Source organism: Geotrypetes seraphini, chromosome 8 (genome assembly GCF_902459505.1).
Source record: "Geotrypetes seraphini chromosome 8, aGeoSer1.1, whole genome shotgun sequence".
Lineage (NCBI taxonomy): Eukaryota > Metazoa > Chordata > Amphibia > Gymnophiona > Dermophiidae > Geotrypetes > Geotrypetes seraphini.
The window spans coordinates 66,669,606-66,691,564 of NC_047091.1; the positions used below are offsets into that span (position 1 = coordinate 66,669,606).

The 21,959-nt window shown below is 44.3% G+C and overlaps 1 protein-coding gene across 2 annotated transcripts in view; it reads left to right on the top strand.

The window, feature by feature from the left end:
- The window catches only part of LOC117366149 (phospholipase A and acyltransferase 2-like), a 34,255-nt gene extending 18,069 nt beyond the window's left edge, over positions 1–16,186 (top strand). For both annotated transcript variants that reach the window (XM_033957305.1, XM_033957304.1), the window contains 2 exons: positions 6,288–6,556; positions 15,955–16,186. In XM_033957305.1, the coding sequence (XP_033813196.1) occupies positions 6,288–6,556; positions 15,955–16,056 (371 nt within the window). In that variant the 3' untranslated portion in view covers positions 16,057–16,186. The remainder of the gene's footprint in view (positions 1–6,287; positions 6,557–15,954) is intronic.
- Positions 16,187–21,959: the final 5,773 nt, after the last annotated feature.

A 21,959-nucleotide genomic window follows, 5' to 3' on the forward strand; every position in this document is an offset into this window, starting at 1 on the left:
ATCAGACGTGCGTGATTACTCTTCCAGAGTGTGGGGCAGCCGTGTGATTTTCAGTTGAAGGTCAGTGGGCCCTTTTTCACAAATATACTCAGCAGCGGGCTTCACACGGCTGTAGTGAATCCAAGACTCGTGGCGGGACAATTTGACAGCTGTGGGAGAAGCAAGTAAGACAGTGAAAGGCCCTGTCCAAAGGGGTTTCAGCGGTTCTTTCTTCCATACTTTCAGCCACACTTGATCAGTTCTGTAATTTCATAATGGTCTTTCCTAGCTGCTTTATCTCTGCGTCTGTGATAGCGTTCCCTATCTGTTCAAGAGACTCGGGGTCTAGACTGACTATCGGCGGGGGTCGGCCATACATGAGCTCAAATGGGGACAACTGATTGCGTTTACCTGGGGTACAGCGGATGCGAAATAGAACAGAAGGGATCAGTTTGGACCATGGCAGGCGGCTTTCTTCTGCCGCTTTGCCGAGGAGGGTTTTAATAGTTCTATTGATGCGTTCAACTTGGCCAGAGCTCTGGGGGTGATAGGCCGCATGTAATTTCCAGGTGATTTGCAGAGCCCGAGAGACAGCTTGTGTGACTTGTGATATGTAGGCGGGGCCATTATCGCTGCCAATCACTAGGGGCAGGCCATAGCGAGGGATGATGTCATGGAGTAAAGCCTTTACTATTTCCCTACTTTTCTCTGTGCGCACTGGGTAGGCCTCTGGCCACCCAGTGTGGGAATCAATGAAAACCAGGAGGTAACGGAACCCATGGGAGGGGGGCAAGTGGGTAAAATCTGTAGAGAGGACTTGCAGGGGGTGTGAACCGATAGGCTGGTGGCCAGGAACGGGGGGTCTGACAGAAGAGGGGTTGTGTCGGAGGCAAATGACACAGCGGAGCAGGACATGGGAGATGAGTTGAGAGAGATTCGGGATATAGAAATTCTGTCGGAGAAGAGTGCGGAGAGCTGGGTTACCGGCATGAGAAAAATCGTGTGCACGGTGGACAACAGTGAGGGCCAGGAGTTGAGGGACGTACAGGAGGGGGGTGGATGTGTGGGAGGAGGGTATAGTAATCCATCCGGATGGGAGGGTGCAATGGCCAGGTTGCTGCGTGGCCTACTTGCGCTCGGGGTCAGTGTACTGGGGGGAAAGGGAATGAAGGAAAGGTTGAGGGGAGGAAAGGGATAACAGAAGAGGGGGTGTGGGCGGACCTTGGAGGGCCGCCTGGCGAGCCGAGCGGTCAGCCAAGGCATTACCGCGGCTGATGAAATCACGGAGACGACGGTGGGCCCAGCAGTGCATGATAGAAACTTTGGAGGGTAGCAGGATAGCATCCAAAAGGTCCAGGATGAGTTGGTGGTGTTGGATAGGGGATCCAGAGGAGGTGAGGAAGGAGCGCTGGCGCCAGAGGGCAGCGTGGGCGTGAACAGCTAGAAAGGCAATTTAGATAGGAAAAAAACAAAAAATGCAAAAAGGGAGAGAAAAATCTCCAAAAATGGCCAATGGTATAGTTGGTTTCCCCGGGGTACCCCACAAACCAAACAGATAGACAACACAAAGATTACAGGGCATAAACAAACATAGAAAACAGAAAAGGCGTGAAACTTTTCTTCCAGCTGGCAAGGATTCAGAGCTGAACTTAGATCTGCAGAGAAATGCACAGTTATACAAAAACAAACGTCCATCATAGCACGAATCATAATTGTGTGCACACAGTGGCAAAGTAAAGTGCGATAATAATCACATAATCATAAAAGGCATCTATTAATGGTTATTGGAACATCCGAAAGAGAAAACGTAAGAATGTGATCACTCTGGCTTGGTGCCCTGCCAATTACATTCATAAGGCAGACAGGGACGCAACTGCTAGGGTGTGCTTCAATCTTGAAAAATAAGCAAAACTTACTAGGTACAGTGTACAATGTTAAATATAGAGGTATTCTGAAGTATGGCAATGTCAATTCAAAGGGAAAAAAAAGAAACATGTTAAATGTTAAGTGCAAGGTCATTTCAAGGTTACTGAAAGCAGAACATTGTCCTCCTTCTCTGGGTAGAAAAAGGCTCATTGTAACAGGTCCAGAACAGCTCTGTATGTATGACTGCGAAGACAAAGAAGAGACATTTTAACGTGACACCACCCCTGAGGTCACTTCCATGTTCCCTGCAGGCAGACCTGGAACCCTTGTCTGCCACCTGGGTCCCGCTACACTCTGAGGAGTGGGCACTGCTGCAGACTAGATGTAGCTACTTTAGTCTGCACTGTCCTTACATAATAACTACCCCCTTCCTCTGGAGTTTGAGCTACCAAGTTTATTTGAAAGGTATTTCTGTTTCCAATTGTATTTAGAATCTGATTGATAATAACACTTTATACAAACATGCATGGGAAGAAAGAATTCATAAAGAACACCAGGATAAAGACACAATACGGGAAAGCAAGGGAGACTGTTAACAAAAGAAGTAATCTCAATCCATCCGTTATCAATAAAACTCATTCATAAAGGAAAAAAAAAAAAAGTTGACCACATTACATCGCTATTGATTAAGTCCCATTGGCTACCTATTAGCCACCGAATTACTTTTAAGATATTATTCTTGGTTTTTAAAGTTCTAGCTTTCAATGAGCCTCAATTCATGTCTAGAATGATCATTCCTTATTATGCCCCTCGTTCTCTACGATCATCATCACAAGACTTATTAACTGTCCCTTCCTTAAAAATTGTGGGTACAAGAAGAAATGACATGTTTTCTGTTACAGCGCCACAAACGTGGAATGCACTGCCACTTTACATCAGAAAAGAAAAAGATCTTATCTCTTTTATAAAACTCTTAAAAACTTTGTTATTTAACTTTGTACTTGTGTCTTAAAATTGTTTGTCCTCTAAAATGGTTTTTTTTTTTTTTAATTGTTCAGCGCTTAGAATGTTTGTATAGGCGATTCATCAAATAATAATAAAACTTGAAACTTGAACTTGAATTATCAAGCCCATGTTTAGCAAATATTTCAATTTTCAGAAAAATATGGATACTTAACCTCTATCATTGTTAGTCTTGTACTTTAAATCCCCCAACACTGGAATACAAAGGCAGGGATGTGCCCAACACAAACCCCACATGTCTGACAAACGGTTGCTTTTTTTTTTTTTTTTTTTTCTTTTTTTATTACCAGCAGACACACTTTGACAACTGCGAGAACACGTAAACTATCTGGCTCAACTTTCTTTAAATTACTCACTGTCTGTAACAAATCCACTGCACGCAACATATATCTAAAATCACAGTCCTTATTCTCGTTCATCAGTGCGAACTCACATTCTTAATTCTGTCTTGATCCACATGCATTTTACCCTGTTAAGCAACTTACACTATCCTGTCTGCAACTTTCAGCAAAACAATCATGCTGGCTTGCTTTACCAACCTTTCCCAGGTTTCCAACCTAAATGCTATTTCCATCTCCCCGGGTAATTTCTCAACATCACCAATTTCTCGTTCTCTGTGTCTTGTCAGGTGTCCCCAGAGCTTTTGTTTTATTAATTTGACAAGTATGACAAAAAGTTGATTAAATTCCAAATACTAAGCCTTTGACAACAATAAAAATAAGGGTGAAGAAAACAATAAAAAATCTTAGGGTCGCCATAATCGCCAGAAAAGGCAGTTGTAAAATATTTAAGCATGATCTGAAGGGGCTCGATGGTGTTCTGACCCATATTATACAATCTATATATGCACCCAACAAAAGTTCCAATTTCCAGAAACCAGAATCCTATATACCTCTCTGTGCTTCACAACTGATTAAGAAGTTACTAGACAGAAGAGATAGAGACAGGATAGAGAAGGAATCAACTTCTCACTTACCAAGACAGGTCCGGTACCGGCACAACAAAACCAGGAGCCAGAAATCTCCACCGATTCGTTCCTTCTCGAGGTGCAATCCGTTGTCTTCGACGAGAAAACCGTTCCTGGTCAACCACCAGGTTAATGCCGGCTATTACGGGTCTCGTAGGAGGCAAGGTTTGAAATCCTCCGAGGGAGACGATCGTGCCAAACAGGCTCAAGTCTGTAGATCAAGTCCCTGTTCGGCTGCGCCAAATGAAGGTACCTTTTAGGATAAGGCCCTCCTTTAGTAGTGCAGAGACTTGAGCCAGAGACTGAAGAGATTTAAAAAGGCTTTTATTAAACAAGCATATATGCTGGACTTCTGGGCAGAACTGGCTGCATAAACAGAAGACCCTGAGGATCTCGGGCACAAAAGTTATATAGTGTCCTAACCAGTTCAAACCAGTCTAATCAGCTCTGACCAAAAGGTAACAGCAGAGAGAAAAACAAAACCATAAATCCATCCTATAATCTATACAGCAGCATCCTGTTGCCTCCTAGCCGTGCCTGGTACAAGACAGATACATAGAACAGGCCTGCATGCATACGTGATTTCTCAGAGCAGTAAAATGGAGTCACAAGTTTGTTCTTTGTACTAATTATGACCCATTGATCTAAAAGGAATTTCTTCATCTACACTGTGACCCAGCTATGTCAGCTAGCTAGGGATCCTTCAGTTTGGAAGGAGAGAGAGAGAGAGAGAGAAGCACCTATAGAGGAGAAGGGATGGAGAAAGGGAGAGACAGAGAAAAGTACTAAAAGGGTACAGAGGATGGGAAGGAGGACCAAGGAACTTGGTGGAGTCATGTGTCCTCTTTTTTTGTATTCACAAATAATGTAACCCTAGCCATTTTGCCTTTATCTGCCATCATATTTCTGTATTTCAGGGTAGTGCTGTCAGGGACTTTTGGGGGGACTCAGGGCCAGATTCTCTAAGCTCTGACACCATGGTAAAAAAAAATACCATGGTAGAAGCAAGTTTTATTTTTTGGCGATTTTCAGTACAATGACATGCAAATTATATGCATGCTATTTGTGCGGAGAATCGCCGGTAAAGGAGGGGAGGAACTGTACTTGACACTTGCTCAGAAGAGCAATCACCAGCACAGCTCCTCCTGCCTGCAAAAAAAAAAGTAGCCTCTGCACTGCCCATCCTCAGTAACCATTATCTCTTTCTCTTTCCAAGAAATCCCACGTGCCTATCCCAGGCTGGAGACTGGTAACCAGTTCAACATACACAGGCAACTACAGTGGAACCTTGGTTTACGAACATAATTCATTTCAGAAGGATGCTCATAAACCAGATTACTTATATATCAAAGCGAGTTTCCACATAGGAAGTAAGGGAAACTTACTTGATTGGTTCCACCTCCTCCCCCCAGCAGCCACCGGCGCTGCTCCACCCCACCCCACCACATCCCCAAAAGACCCCCCCTCACCCCCGAGGCCACTGGTGCACTTTCACATCCCCCACCTGCGAACTGGCATTGCCCCTCCCGCTCGCAAACACCCCCCCCCCTGCAAACCGGCATCGCCCCCCCCCCCCCTTGCGAATGCCCGCCCACTCAAACTGAAGCCTTATCCCCATCTGGCACCGGCACGCAGCACCAACCCACAGGAGGTGCCGGTGCCCGAAGATCGTGCTGCTTGCCAGACTGGGCCTTGAGCATCTGCGCATGCCCAAGGCCTTCTGGCTCCCGCCTCTCTCCGAGATTCTACTGCAGCCCAGAGCACTAAATGCTCTGACGCTCATAGTGTCAGAGCATTTAGTATCCCGGGCTATGGTAGAAACCTTTACCATGGCTTAGAATGAGCACAAGAGGGTCTAAGTTACTATACAACCCTGAAGAGGGGCGATTGACCTGGGGAAGAAATATCTTCCAAAACCAAGAGAGGTCAATCACCACAACACAAAAATCAGCCACAGTAGTGGAAAAAGAGACTGTAGCAGAGTCTTTCCAGAATCATTTTTTAAACTTTGTAACTATGGCCCCCTTTTATCAAGTTGTGGTAGAGCGTTTTAGCACAGGCCAAGGTAAATGCTCTGATGCTCATAGGAACTGAATGAGTGTCGGGGGAATTACCTCACGGCCTGTGCTAGAACGCTCTAGCGCAGCTTGATAAAAGGGGCCCTATATTAATAAAGGCTGCAGATTCTCAACGCAGCTGGAACGACTTGTATTTCAGCTATAGTTTCCTTTCCCACTGCTGAGACTGCAGAAATCTTCCAATCAGGGCCACCCCTAAAATGTATGCAGATATTTGACCAGTTTCAAGAGTGTGACTGTCTCCCTAGGCAGTGAGTGGAGCTGAGGTGAGGGACGTTAGAGGTAAAACTTTTAGACAGTAGCTTAAAGCTAACACTTGAGCAGAGGTTTTCTTTCCTCAGTGTTTCACTGACCTCTTTTTCTTGGGTGTTTAGGTGAGTATGCTGGTGCTGGTTCCTCCAGCCTCATGTCTGTTCTAAGTGAGTGGGCTGAGGTGAGGAAGGACCTTTTGTCTGAGGTGGTGGGAAACAGTTCCTATCGAGTGAACAACAAGTATGATAACAAATATACTCCATACCCTGTGAACAAAATTCTTCAGCGGGCCAAGGAAATGGTTGGACAGAAGAGGCCCTACAGCGTGAGAACTGATAACTGTGAGCACTTTGTGACTAAACTTCGCTACAACCGAGCTGAGTGTGCACAGGTGTGTAGATGTCCATTTTACTCTCTCCCTAAGCCCAAGGCAGGATTAATTCGTCGAGGGCCACTAGACACACAAGTACACTGGGCCCCCCTGCCCCGCCCCACCACACCATGTGTCCAGGCAGAAACAGGAAGCTGTGTCAGAGGGAAGCTTTGGGAAAGCAGCACCGTTTGCAAAATTACAGTTCCCGTTGCCTTTCTTACCCGCGTTGCTTGCTTGTCTTACTTTCCGTTGATGAGGGGGGGGGCGCGTTGCCGATCGGGGGGGAGCCCGCGTTGCCGATCGATGCTGGAGGGGCCCATTGCTGTTTGAAAAAAAAAATGTTGATGCCCTCCTTCATCGGGCCCCCCTGACCATTTCGGGCCCTAGGCACGTGCCTACTGGGCCTATTGGTTAATCCTGCCCTGCCTAAGCCTGGATCTCAAAGTCAGCTCTCCAGGTTTCCTGACATTACAGAATAGCCTAAGAAAAAAAATGATATGCATGTAGTCTAGGAAATAAGGTTAATTGCCCTGCCCAATACAACAAAAAACAAAGGGAATAAGGTAATACCTTTTTTATTGACCTAACTCAATGTATGTATGATGAACTTTAGAAGGTATCCCTTCTTCTTCAGATCAGAAATAAGCAAATGACAAATATCAGTACACTTCTCCCTTGTTATTCGCTGGGGTTACGGGCAGATCCGGACCGCGAATGGCGAAAAACCGCGATTATCTGGCTCTGACCCACCCCCGCCTCCCTGCCGCCTTCCCGGCCTTACCTGGTGGTCTAGAGGGCTTTCGGGGCAGGAGCGATCTTCCTACAGCTCCTGCCCCGTGCAGATCGCCATGAGGAAATGGCTGCTGGGAGTTCCCGTAGTCTCTCGAGACTATGACGGAAACTCCCTACAGCCATTTTCTCATGGCGATCTGCACGGGGCAGGAGCGTAGGAAGATCGCTCCTGCCCTGAAAGCCCGCTAGACCACCAGGTAAGGCCAGGAAGGCGGCAGGGAGGTAAAAAATATGTTTTTAAAAAAAAATTTTCCCCCTCCCCAGAAAAAAAAATCGCGATTATGTGAAATTGCGAGTGCAGAAACCGCGAATGGGGAGGGGGAAGTGTATACAGTATATAAGGAAAACAGCATTTCAGTGATCACAGGAAGAGGGAGGGGTAGGGTTACCAGAGGTCCAGATTTCCCCGGCCAGGTCCTCCTTTTGAGGACATGTCCGGGGGTCCAGACGGCTTTTCAAAACCCGGCACTTTGTCCAGGTTTTGAAAAGCTGTGTCGGGCAGGGAGGAAGTCCACGCATACACGGCTGTCATGCGATGACATCATGAAGCGATAGCCGCGCATGCACGGGCTTCCTCCCTGTCTGACAAGGCAGGGCTAGGGCAGGCTTAGGGGCAGATTTAGGGCGGGGTGGGCGTAACTGGGCGGGCCTGGGGGTGGGGCTAGGGGAGTCCAGATTTTCCGAAAGGAAACTCTGGCAACCCTAGGGAGGGGTGGGTAGTTAAGTAGGAGACAGAGAGGTGGGAAGGCAGTTTTAAATTTCTTTGTAGTATGAAAGAAAGCCCAGATCTTTGTTAAGTCCTGTCTGGTAGGTGTCAAAATATTTCATCATCTTAATTTCATTCTAGGATTGTCTTAAAATTTCCTTTTAGAATTCTCACCATAAAATCATTGGCGCTGTGGTCGGTTTTTCCCAATTGTTGGCATTGCACTTTTTAATATGAGATCTATGTAAATTGATCCTAGTCTTTACCATCTGGCCCATTTCATCAATGTAACATTCCTCTTTGCACTTTTTGCATTGAATGATGTAGAAACACTCAAAGTAGTATGCAATGTAAACAAGTCTAATATTCAACATATCAACAGGAAAGACTTGTAGAAATAGCAAGGTTTATATAGATTAGCATTACCCTCAGGTACCTGAGCTGTTATACCATCAAAGATTCTTATAGCAGCATATACAGGTAATGAGTATCATTCATCGGGTTCTGCTATTTTTTGATGTGCTTAATTATTATTATTGCACATCCATTCAATAAGGTGCTCTTAGTGTATAAATAAATATCTAAATGTAGCAAACAGCACTTATCTCAAAACGCTGTCCAAGCCCAACGGGACCCGTTTCGCCGAACTTTTGGCTTCTTCAGGGGTCGTAATGATTAACTAGAAATAAATCAAAAGAACACCGTGAAGTGTGAATATAATTGTAAAACTATATTATAAAATATATTATAAACTTTGCAAAATACTTTTAAAACGGACGTAACTTACTGGGCAGCTCTGCTCTCCGAATCTAAGGCAAAAGATGGCGCTGGCAAAGTTAGTACGCCGAGCATGCGCTTTAAAAGGCTGTGTCATTAATTATTCATGACGTGTCCGCTCTATTTCTAAGTTTAAAGTGCTCAAATGCTTTGTAAAAAATATTTTATTATGTAAAGTGCCACCATGCAAAGTGTATCTCATGTTGAACATAATATTATTTGTTTAAAAACTGTAACTGTACTGTTAAAAAAACGAACTCCATTCGACTGAGGTGTTCAAGCCATCTGGTTTTAAAGAGCCTAGTTTGAAGATCCAACGGGCTTCTTTTTGCAGTAGTAATCTTTTTCTATCACCTCCTCTATTATTGGTTAAGACTTTGTCGAAACAGAAACATCTCAGGTCTGTATACTTATGTTGTAATACACAGGTGTCAAAGTCGGTCCTCGAGGGCCGGAATCCAGTCGGGTTTTCAGGATTTCCCCAATGAATATGCATGAGATCTATGTGCATGCACTGCTTTCAATGCATATTCATTGGGGAAATCCTGAAAACCCGACTGGATTACGGCCCTCGAGGAGGGACTTTGACACCCCTGTTGTAATAGATTACAGTGTTCTACTAGAGGAGCTGTTAGTCTGCCGCTTTTCAAATTGGATTTGTGTTCACTTATCTTGGTTTTGAAAGATCTGGTTGACAACCCCACATACCACTTGCCGCAAGGGCAAATGACAGCGTAAACAATATGATCCGATGAACACGTGAGGAAATGATTGATTTTATATAATTTTCCATCTTTAGGATTTTTGAATTCCTTCAGTTGTAATGTAATCTGGCAGATATTACATTTGCCACATTTGAAGAATCCTTTCGGTAAGAGAGATTGCATGGGTTGAGATAAATGTACAGCTGGAGACAGCATTTCTTTCAAATTTCTGTCTCTGGAGAAAGCAATCTGTAGATCTGTGTTATAAAACAAAGGACTAGATTGTATTATTTTCCAATTGGTTTTGACAATGCTAGCCAAAGCATTGTCTGCGGTCGTGTACTTTAGAACACATGTGATCTTATCTGTTCTCGTGTCCTCACCTTCTTTTCTTCGCTTTTCTAATAGCCATTCCCGATGGTAATACTTGGCTCTTTTATAAGCCCTTTTTAGTATGTTTCTTGGATAACCTCTTTGTTCTAATTTTTGAATTAAGAATTTTGAATGTCGGTTGTAGTCTTTGATGTTTGAGCAATTATGTTTCAACCTTAAGAATTGAGAAAAGGGGAGGTTCTTTTTAAGATTCGGAGGATGACAGCTATGAAAGTCAAGGAAAGTATTCCTGTCGGTGGGCTTGGTATAAAGATCAAATTCGAAATGGTCAGCAGTTTGAATCACCATTATATCTAAATAATTAATCTTTGCTTGAGAATATTGCATGGTGAATTGAATATTCTTGTCACAACTGTTGAGCCATCCGAGAAAAGAATGAAGATCCTGAACTGTGCCTTTCCAGAGGAGTAGGATGTCGTCAATATATCGATACCACTTAAAGATCTGCAAAGTGAAAGGTGAATTCTCTATCCATACAGATTCAAAGTCAGCCATGTAGAGGTTTGCACTGAAGGGGCAAAAGTAGCCCCCATTGCTACCCCCTTCGTTTGTTTGTAGATTGTTCCATTGTACATAAAAAAAGTTATCTTTCATGGCTATCCTTGCTAAATTAAAAAGAAATTCTGTTGGTATGGACTGTGGTCTTGCTCTTTTCTCAAAGATCTGCCCCGTGCATTTTCATTAGGGCTATCCCGAAAACCCGTCTTTCTGGTAGTCTTCCAGGACAGGGTTGGGGACCACTGATGTATACCACATTAGAAGATGAACTTGTGAAGGATCCCCTTATGTTGAATGTTTTTCCCATATGAGTGACTGTGTGATCCTTTGAGATATGCTCACACATTTCCCAGTTTGCCACATCGCAAGGATGTGTGCCATATTCTATTCTTTGTGGGTTTGTGAGGGGAGCTTGCATTTTACCAATTTCTGTTTCAGATCGGTGACTGACGGAAGGCCAGCACAGGTGGAGCTGGGAATATTTCTTTTAGTAATTCAACTCCCTGGAGTAGTGGTTGTAGATCTTGTATAATTTTTCTTAGTTTTTCCAGCTCTGGATTGTATGTCACTACCAAGGGGGACCTGTCTGTGGTTTTCTTGTCCCTGTAGTGTTTTAAGGGATGAAGCAATATTCCTAGAGACTATTTTAGGATTGTATCCTTTTTGTTTGAAGGATTCAGGCCAGGATTCTCAAAAACCTGCGTTAAAAAGCGACAGTCTGCTAATGCAGCCATTTTTATAGCGAATTGAAAAAAGCAAGACATTCTCAAACAATTACACATACAAAGTGAGGTCGGCGGACAGCAGCAAAGATTCGCTAAATTTGCATGTGCCCATCGTTGGTGATAAAAATGGGCACATGTGCAGAAAAAAATACGTAAAGAGAAAAACCTCCAAAACACAACAGCAGTGGGAGAGATATTGATTCTTTCCTGCTGCAAAGAAACCCTTGCCGCAGCCTGGCCATGCCACCCCTGTCCCCTCTGCAGCTGGAGAGATGCCCACACTCTCCCGCTGCCAGGAAATCCTGACCATGCCTCCCTGCAGCGGGAGATATGCCCACACTCTCCCGCTGCCAGGAAATCCCGGCTGTGCCCCCCCCTGCAGTGGGAGAGATGCCCACACTACCCTGATGGCAAGTGACCCCCACCATAGAACACCTCCCTGGCCTCTGACGTCCCGTCCCTCGTCTATGACGCCCCTCCCCCTTACCTGGACCTGGACTCCCTCCTCCCAGCTGGCCTGCATTATCGAAAATGGGCCTTCCCCTCCCTGGTGCATCCTGGTGCATCTTGGAATGCATCAGGAAGGGGCCTAAGGCTTTGATTGGCTGGACGCCTAAGACCTCTCCTATGGGGCATCCGAGCCAATCAGAGCTTTAGGCATCTTCCCGGTGTATCGGGGAGGGGCTTGAGACTCTGATTAGCCCAGGTTGCATAAGGTCCCTCTCATTGGAGGGGCCTTAACCAACTTAGGCCAATCAGAGCCTCAGGCCCCCCTTTGGTGCATCCCAAGATGCACCGGGGAGGGGAAGGCCCATTTTCATTGGCGCAGTCCATTTGGGAGGAGGGAGTACACGTCCCTCCATGCGTCTATTTGGAGGGAAGGGGAAGGGGGTGTCAGAGGCGGGGGGAGATGTTCTATGGTGGGGGGTCACTTGCCAGCAGGGTAGTGTGGGCATCTCTCTCGCTGCAGGATTTCTTGGCAGCAGGAGAGTGTGGGCATCTATTCTGCTGCAGTGGGGGGCACGGCTGGGATTTCTTGACAGCGGGAGAGTGTGGGTATCTCTCCCGCTGGAGGGGGATAGTGTTGGTTGGCAGCAGGAGAGAATCTAATATAAACTAGAGAACAAATTCATATCAAGTTATGTTGGATTACCAGACCTCAAATACCCAAGGCACTACTTGACTGATTTTTCGTGCCCTTACTGGGGTGGTAAATTTATCATTGGTCTTGGTAAAGTGACTTGTGCTATGAAAATTTATTAAATATTTATAATATCAATTTTCAATAAATATAAAGACCAATGATGAATTTACCACCCCAGTAAGGGCACAAAAAATCAGTCAATTAGTGCCTTGGGTATTTGAGGTCTGGTAATCCAACATAACTTGATATGAATTTGTTCTCTAGTTTATATTAGTTTTTGTTTTGGACAAATTTTTGTTTTCTTCATTCTCAGCAGGAGAGAATCGGCATCTCTCCTGCTGCAGGGTGGGGGTGTTCGCCCCCGCTGCAGGGGAGGGGTGTTGTTATGCAGTGGGAGAGAATGGGCATCTCTCCCGCTGCATCACAATACAGGCTTTCTAGCAATCTCTGACACTGACCAGCACCCCTGGATCAGTTGCTTATTTTTGTCACCAAAAGCCAACGCCACTTTTAGAAAATGGCTTGGAATTTTTTAATGAATCCACCGGAGGGCTCATTTCAATGTGGGAGACTGCTAGAAAGCTCACTATTGACAGAGATAATCCATTTTGATAATCCGCCGCTAAAATGCGTACAGGCTAAAACCAAACCATTGGAAAACCATTTAATGATGACGTTAAAGTTTTGAAAATCTGGGCCTCAGTCAGGGTCTTTAGGTGTTTATCCCTATCTCTTGGGTCAGAGCAGATTTGGCGGTATTATGTGGCTTGGATATGAATAATGGATTTTTAAATATGTGAAGGGTGAAAGCTGGAATGTGGAAGTAGCTGCATCTTTCTGTAGGTTTCTTGTATATAGATGATTGTACGTAATCATAGTTGATAGAGACTGTGGTATCTAGAAAATTGACTTTTTCTGGGGAATAGCAAATTTTGAATTTGATGGTAGGATGATATGTATTGAAAGAATTGTAAAATTGTCCGAGAGTCCCTTCTCCCTCAGTCCAAATCATAAAAATGTCATCAATATACTAGTGGTATTTCAGGGGTTTTGTCAGATATGTATTTGGAAATGTCTCTTCTAGTTCTGCCATGAAGAGGTTTGCATATTGTAGTGCCATCCTAATGCCCATAGCTGTGCCCATGATTTGCAGATAGATATTATTAAGCAGAAATAGTTGTGGGTTGGAATGAATTTGATTAATGCTGTAATAGTTTCTGGTGAGTGTAGATGTTTTAAGGAAATTTTCACATGCACCAATTTCATCTGTATAGGGTAGTGGTCTTAAACTCATGGCCCGGGGGCCATATGCGGCCCGCCAGGTACTATTTTGAGGCCCTCGGTATGTTTATCATAATCACAAAAGTAAAATAAAACAGTTTCTTGATCATATGTCTTTTTAGCTATAAATTACAATATTATTATTATTAAGACTTAGCAAAAAGGAAAGATTTATAAACTATAAAGAGTTTTACCTCATGCAAAATTGTCATTTCTTTAATAAGACATTAACTATCTTTTCTGAGGCCCTCCAAGTACCTACAAATCCAAAATGTGGCCCTGGAAAGGGTTTGAGTTTGAGACCACTGGTATAGGGGGATGCTGCTGTATAGTAATTTTACATCCATTGTGACTAGAAGTGTCTTACTTCTCTCCTACTCACTTCCATTTAACATCTACCCCCTCTCCTCTCTGTTACCATCCATCATCTGCACCCTCACCCTTTCTTCTAGCCATCATTTGCCCCCTCCCCTCTCCACTTTGATCCAGTGTCTGCTTCCTCTCTCCTCCTCACATTCATTTAGCATCTGCCCCCTCTCACTCCTGCTTCCATCCATCATTTACTCCTCTCTCCTCCCAATTTCTACTCAGTATGTGCCCTCTCTGTCTCCCCACTTCCATTCAGCATTTGCTCTCTCTGCTTCCTGCTTCCATCCATTGTCTACCTCTGTCCTCCCCATGTCCATCCAGCATGTTTCCTCTCTCCTACCCATGTCCATCCAGCTTGTGCCTCCTGTCCTCCCCACTACTTTCCAGCATGTTTTCCTCTATCTTCCCCACTTCCATCCAGTATGTGTCCCTGTCCTCCCCACTTCTTTCCAATGTGCCTCTCAGTCCTCCCCATTTCCTTTCAATGTGACCTTCTGACCACCCCACTTCCTTCCAGTATGTGCCCTGTCCTTCCCACTTCCATCCAATGTGCCCCTCTGTACTCCCCACTTCCTTAAAGCATCTGGCTCATTCCCCGCTGCCGCCACAACCACTGCTGATTCCCCAAACCAGCAGCAGTGGCTAAATAAAACACAGTATGGGGCTACACTGCACTTATCCTTGGACTGCCAGCTCCGCCCCAGAACAAGAAATGATGTTGAAGGGGAGGGATCGGCAATCATGGATAAGTGCAATGCAGTCCATCGATTTGCATTTTATTTTGCTGATGATGATGATTTGGGGAAGTCAGCGGTGGTAGTGGCAGATGGAGGCAGTGGAACATGGGAGCTGCAAGTTGGTGTACTGTCTGCACAGCTAGCCAGTTTGGTTGTGCAGCCTCTTATCAATAGGTGACCGGAATCGCAGCTTACAGGGAACATTGCCTGGAGATGGTGTTTATTTCCTGCAGTGAAAGAGAAGAAAGGAGAAATGCACTAACATAGGGTTACCATATTTTCCGTTTGGAAAATCCAGACCCCCCCCTAGATCCGCCCCCAGGCCTGCCCTGTTCCACCTATCCCCACCTCATCCTGTTCTCCGCTGCCTGCTCTCGTCGGGCACATGTGTGGATGCCCTCCTGCCCGGCATGATGTGGAGGAAAGCTTTTCAAAACCCAAAGTGCCAGGTTGTGAAAAGTTGTCCGGACCCCCGGGCATGTCCTCAAAAGGAGGACATGTTCGTGGAAATCCGGACATCTGGAAACCCTAAACCGACATCCCCTCCCTTGGTTATGGCATGTTACTGTATATGGTGAACCTATTATTATAGGAGTTCAAAATATATAATGTTGGTTCTTCAGTATACCTACTACCTAACTTATTACCAACTATATTTTTAATTTAATTTTATTTTTTTTAATAAAATTTTTTTAATAAGTCTATTGCTGTTATTTTATAAGTGCTCAGTCTTGTATATCTTACATGGAAACCAAAGCAAGTTATTACAGGACCATCATTGCGCTTATATGTCCTTTTAATAACAAGATAAGTGCTACTCTTTTTATTTGATTGAACATTGTTGATTTTTCAGCTAGAGTGAATTCCAGCATATATTTATAGCTCTGTCAATCATACTAATACCATCAAAGTATTTTAAAAAAGGACATATAAGCGCAATGATGGTCCTGTAATAACTTGCTTTGGTTTCCATGTAAGATATACAAGACTGAGCACTTATAAAATAACAGCAATAGACTTATAAAAAAAATTTTATTAAAAAAAAAATTTAAAATATAGTTGGTAATAAGTTAGGTAGTAGGTATACTGTATATGGTGAGACAGAATGATCAGGCATTTTTTGTTGCCTGTGTTTTATGTTTTATTTAAACTTGTTATGCCACTCGTTCTTATGACAGGTCCAAGCGGTGAAACATAGTTATCTCTGAAACTCTGAGTTCCCCATACAGTCCTGAATCTCACCCAAAAGGATTACATTTTGTATTGACTAGTTTTGTCCTTTCTCTCCAGGTGGATGATGCCATCAGAAATGTTGGCTGGGCTGCGGCTGGCTTTGCTGTATTGGCTGCTGTTGGCATTGCAGTATCGAGGAACAAACGGCAAAACCAATGAACCCCCCCCCCCCATTGCATTTCCACATCATTGTGATTGAAAAAGTGGTTTAGTAGTGAGAGCAAAAGTAGATTAAAACAGAAAAAAAAGAATATAAGGCGATACCTTTTTATTGGACTAATAATACATTTTTTGTGTAACCTGAGTCAGTGTTTCATCTGGGCAGTTGCCAGAATATGGATAGTCCCTGTGCATAATTAATATTTGATAGCTGAGACCAGAACAAGGGCTGGAATCCTACAGGAGGCCAATAAGTAGCTTTCCACACTCTCTCCTTGTACTCACGGCTCCTTGTGGCCCTGGGTAAGTCACTTAATCCCCCCATTGCCCCAGGTACACTAGATAAGAGTTCGAGCCCACCGGTACAGATAGGGAAATATGATAAAAGTACCTGAATGTACAACCACTTAGGATATAAGTGGTATATAAATAATAAATGAATGTTTAATGTTGTTGAAAAAAACCTCAAGAAAAAATGCAGATCAAAATGTACAAGATGCAGGCTATGTTTATTTATACCAAATATTAATGCAGGGACCCTTGGTTTGCAGTAAGGTGACATCAGTAACTGCATTAATATTTGGTATAAATAAGCATAGCCTGCATCTTGTACATTTTGATCTGCAGTTTTTTCTTGTTTTTTGCTCTTGCCTACTGTAATGCAGACTTTGTTGGATCTGTTTGTTATGTGTTTAATGTTGTTCAGTACTCCCCCGATATTTGCGGGGGTTCTGTTCCAGGAATACGTTTTTTTCATGGGGGAGACTGGAGAGGGCAGTGGGAGAGGCAGAAGAGAGCAGTCGGAGCGCCGGCGAGTGAAGGAAATCACTCGCTGTATGCTCTGACCGCCTCTTCCTGCACTAAAGTCGGGCCTTACCAATCAGGAGCTGGCAAGCACCAAATACCACCTGTCCTACAATTGATTAGCCTTCGAGAGTTAAAACCCCGGAGTGTCACAGCCAATTCCTCTCTCACAAGAGACCTTGATGTGCTTCTTCATTTCTCCTATAACAGCCCCCTTTCTCCTCAGATACAGGCCCAAGATACTCTCAACATAGAGATGACACCAGATAGTCAGTAGAAAGGGAAATCAGAAGAAGTACTGGGCGTGGAACCAGTTACAAACTAGCAGGCAGATGCAAAGTCTAGGAATCAGGCAAGGCACAGAAGGTTATCAGGAGACGAACAGAAGTCAAACGCCAAGAGGCAGCCAACGACAAAGCACTAAGAAACTTATAAGAAAGCTGCCTAAGGACATGATGAGTGGGGAGTTCCAGGGTTGTTTAAGTACAGGAGGCCAATCAGCAAAGCTGCATACTACAGGAATCAATCAGAACAGGGGCATTTATAGGAGACCAATCAGGATGTGCCACATCATCAGTCTAAGGCTAATTTAAAAAAAAACAAAAAAAACCCCTAAGGTTCTGCTTGAAGAGACCTTTAGTGGTTCTACCAGGATAAAGTAGTCTGACCTCTTTTTTAACTTTCCTAATCTAGAAAAAGAGAAGGCCTTATGCCTTGAATGACAGTAGTAATAGGAGTAACCCCTTTAAGGGAAAACTGGCGCAATATAAATACCAAGCCCAGGGGGAATTTCTTTGTCTTTTGCTCCTATACCTTGGCCACTGTAACACCAGGGTAAGCTAATGACTGGCTAGCCCAGCAAGAGCACAAAGGCGAGAAAAGGAGTGGGGAAACAGAACAGAATCCCTCCAATTGCTACACTAGTTGCTTGTGAAACCTCCAATGGGAGCAGAGTTCCACCAGTTGTTTATGTTTGTTTATTATGGCTTGATATATTACATTTTAAATTAAAATCAAAGCAGTTTATAATACAAACTAATGAAATCTTAATAGAAAACAGGAAAAACAACTACGGGTTTCAGATAGGATAGTGAGAACAGGGGGTATTAGATGGGGGTTGATGCTGCTAGAGTAGGGGACCCCACCAAAAAGACCAAGGAGAAAAAATTGCTCTTCAGGGAAGAACAAAATTGAAGGTAGGAATGTTCTGAACGAATGTGGACAGGGAGAGAATTCCAAAGAGGAGGGGCAATTTGGAAAATTGTAAAATGGCGTATTGATTCAAGGTTTGACCAAAAACTGGAGGAACAGTAAAACAATATTGGGTAAAATAACAGGAACGGAATCAAGGCTGCAAGACTGTGTGTGAGTGTCGGGATCTTGTGTTGAATATGAAATGATACAAGAAGCTAATGATGGTGCGCAAGGAAATAAAATGAAGTAAGCTAAGTATGAAGACCATGAATCTTCAAGTTGTGTGGTCTTGTACAACCCTTATTTCCAGTACAATAGGTGAGACATTCTAGACCAGGGGTGTCAAAGTCCCTCCTCGAGGGCCACAATCCAGTTGGGTTTTCAGGATTTCCCCAATGAATATGCATGAGATCTATTTGCATGCAGTGCTTTCATTGTATGCTAATAGATCTCATGCATATTCATTGGGGAAATCCTGAAAACCCAACTGGATTGCGGCCTTCGAGGGGGGACTTTGACATCCCTGTTCCAGACAGATGGGTAGAGTCTCCATGGCCGCATGCCATCTGCATAAAGAATCCACTCTGGATTTTTCTTTTTGCCTCTGCTGTACTTCACTGGGCTCCTTTTCTCCACCTGCAGTTCTTCCCTTCTGTACACATGCCTGCAAGAGTGTTTGTTCTACTCTCCACAATTCATTATTTTATTCGGTGTATTTTTTGTCCCTTTCTTGGGGTTTCTGGTGCTCAGAGCTTTTATTCAGCTCTGCCTGCTTTGAGAACACACAGACTTCAGTCTATAGCTGACAGGTCAATCCCAGTGGGTATCTGTTAGCCAGCCTGCATAATTTTCTTTGGAGTTTGGGGCAGTCCCTGAAGTGGTCTCACCTACTGTTAAGCAGGGGTCGAGCGCAGGCTGTTGGGTGCCCTTAGGAGGCTCGGTGGTGTCTCGTAGGTGCTGGCTGTGTCTTCTTGCCTCCGCTCATCCCGGTGTGTGTCTGTCGGTCTGCAGGTGTAGAGGCACAGAAAGGCAAAGGGGCTCATAATTGAAAGAGAAAATCATCCAAAAACCGGTGTAAGTTGGCACTTGGACAATCATCAGTCAAAAACGTCCAAGTGCCGATAATAAAACCAGGTTTTGGATGTATTTAAAAATGACCTAGGCCTTCACAGTGCCACTGAACGACCATAGCTACATGGGGCGTTTCAGGAGGAGTGTTGAGAGCGGGACGTTGGCAGTCGTACTGCATGTATAACCAAAAGTTATACAGCACAGCATAGACGGAACTTGGACGTTGTGACTTAGACCATGTAAAACATGGTCTAAGTCACAAAATCCCACCTAAAGTCACTAGATAAGCACTTCAGACACAAACTACAGACCCCCACACACTACCCCAATGATCACTGACCCCCCAACCCCATAAAAATCATAATCACCCCTTTAAAATTCAGCCTCCAGACAATCATCACCTGGCAGCCTGGCATAGGAAAGCCTAGTCGACCTGCACAAAGGCGGCTTAAGTCGTCTTGGGGGTGAATTAGGGACCCATGGAGAGGAGGACCCATGCCCATAAGCCCCAGTAATCACTGCATTGATATTGAAACGTGCACTCCCCTCTGCACCCACAAAAATTACTGCAGTGACATTTAAAAAACATGTATTGGACAATTCATAATTGCAAAACTGACCATCTTGGTTAGAATAGAAAGGATAGAATCAACCATTTCTAAGAACATCACTAAGACAGATGGGTTATTCTGGAGATGTGGAAAGCAGGAATCAGCTCCTGCACGCACACTCCTCCCTCCGTATTTTCTGTGGTTAGGGTGGGACATAACCGAATAACTTTTTATATGTTATTTGTGGGTTTTTGTAACAGCCACCGTTATTACTATTGAAATCGTGAATAACAAACAATGGTGGGAGACCTGACCTGTTCCCGAAGGAGAGGCAATATCAGTGAAGAAAGCAGCGATTTTCAGACTGATAGCAGGCAAGTAGTGCTTTTTTCTGTGCACGCTGGGAAGTAGCGATTTTGAGGGTGAAAGCATCGATTTTCTGAGTGAAAGCTGGTAAGCGCCATACTTTTTTATCGGTACAGTACAGGTACTTTACTCATAATGTAATTTGAGGGGGGAGGAGTCAGCATGCGAATAAGCGAAACCGCAAATATGGAGGGAGAAATGTATTTCAACCTACCAAATACTATGTGCAATGCTAAAGAGTACAGAGGAGAAAGTCTGACATTTTCTTGTAAAGTCACAGCACTCTATTCTTGTTTCTCAATTTCACCTTTCTGCTTTTCTCCATTGGCCTCATGCAAGAATCTCCAATGCTTTATTCATGCCTGTACTTATTTTATACGTAAGCAGAAAGGGGACAAAGTCTATCCTGGCTACTTGGACTGATGATAAACAGCACAGCAGTTTCCCTGATTTTCAGCAGACTAATTGTCTGCACACCATTGTAATGCGCACATTTGACAGGTTACCGAGCTGGCACTGTGCGCATACGACAGGTCACCCATTAAAGAGTTCAGTGGAGATTGGGCTAGACCAGGCATAGACAACTTCAGTCCTCAAGCGGCGGAATCAAATCGTGTTTCCCCAATGAATATGCATGAGATCTATTTGCATGCACTGCTTTCAATGCATATTCATTGGGGAAATCCTGTAAACCCGACTGGAATACGGCTCTCGAGGACCAGAGTTCCCTACCCCTGCACTAGGTGTTCAATCCCAACCTGCAATCTGGAAGTTGCAGAAATCCACAAACGTTTACCATGTGCTGAATGCAAGTAATTTTGAACTTATAACTAATACTAGCACAACAAGGATATACCGTTAGTTCTCTTTAGCATGACCAGCTTTGTTTTGTATTGGTAAAGCTGAGAAATTTGTGACCATTTAGTTTTGGAACGTCACTATTTGCCCTTCTCTATTGAGAATATTGACCCTTTAACCATAAGAGGACATTACCTCCTATCCTAGGAACTTCTAATTTCATCAGAAGTCTTTCATGAGAAAATATTGACCCATTAATGTTTTGGGCAATAGTAGAAGAGTACCTTATGGCTAGATCAGTGGGCTAGGAATTGAATGACCCAAGTTCAAATTCCACAGCAATTTCTTGTGGCTAAACTTTCCCATTGACTTTGGTCCAGAGCTGGGTGGTATCTGGCAACAATGCCAGTCCAGGTCGTACACCATTTGTTAGCGAGCAGCAACACAGTAATACGTTAGATAGATTGTGAGCCTACCGGGACAGATAGGGAAAATGCTTGAGTACCCGACTGTAAAACCTCTTAGATCAGTGTTTTTCAACCTTTTTACACCTATGGACCGGCAGAAATAAAATAATTATTCTGTGGACTGGCATCGGTCCGTGGACCAGCGATTGAGGAACACAGGGCTAAGTCGTGGGCCAGACCCCGTCCATCTCTACCCAATCTCCATCCCAGACCCCGCCCCCATAATAGTACTAATTGCACCTTGCACATCCAGTGCCTCATCTGGAAGCCTTCCCTCTGATGTTGCAATGTCAGAGAGAAGGCTTCTGGTTCAGGTGCAGGATGTCTGCCCGTGGCTTTGTGCACTGAATCAGTTAGGAAGAGGGAGCTGGATCGAAGATAACGCTGCATCGATCGCACCGTGGATTGGCGGTTGAAGAACACTGTTTTGGGCCTGATGCACGTGCTGGCCCTGTGGACCGACAGGAAATTTCTGTGGACCGGCACTGGTCCATGGACCGGTGGTTGAAGAACACTGTTTTGGGCCTGATGCATGTGCTGGCCCTGTGGACTGGCAGGAAATTTCTGTGGACCGGCACTGGTCCATGAATCGGGTGTTGAAGAACACTGGCTTAGATAACCTTGATAGGCGGTATATTAAAAAAAAAAAAAA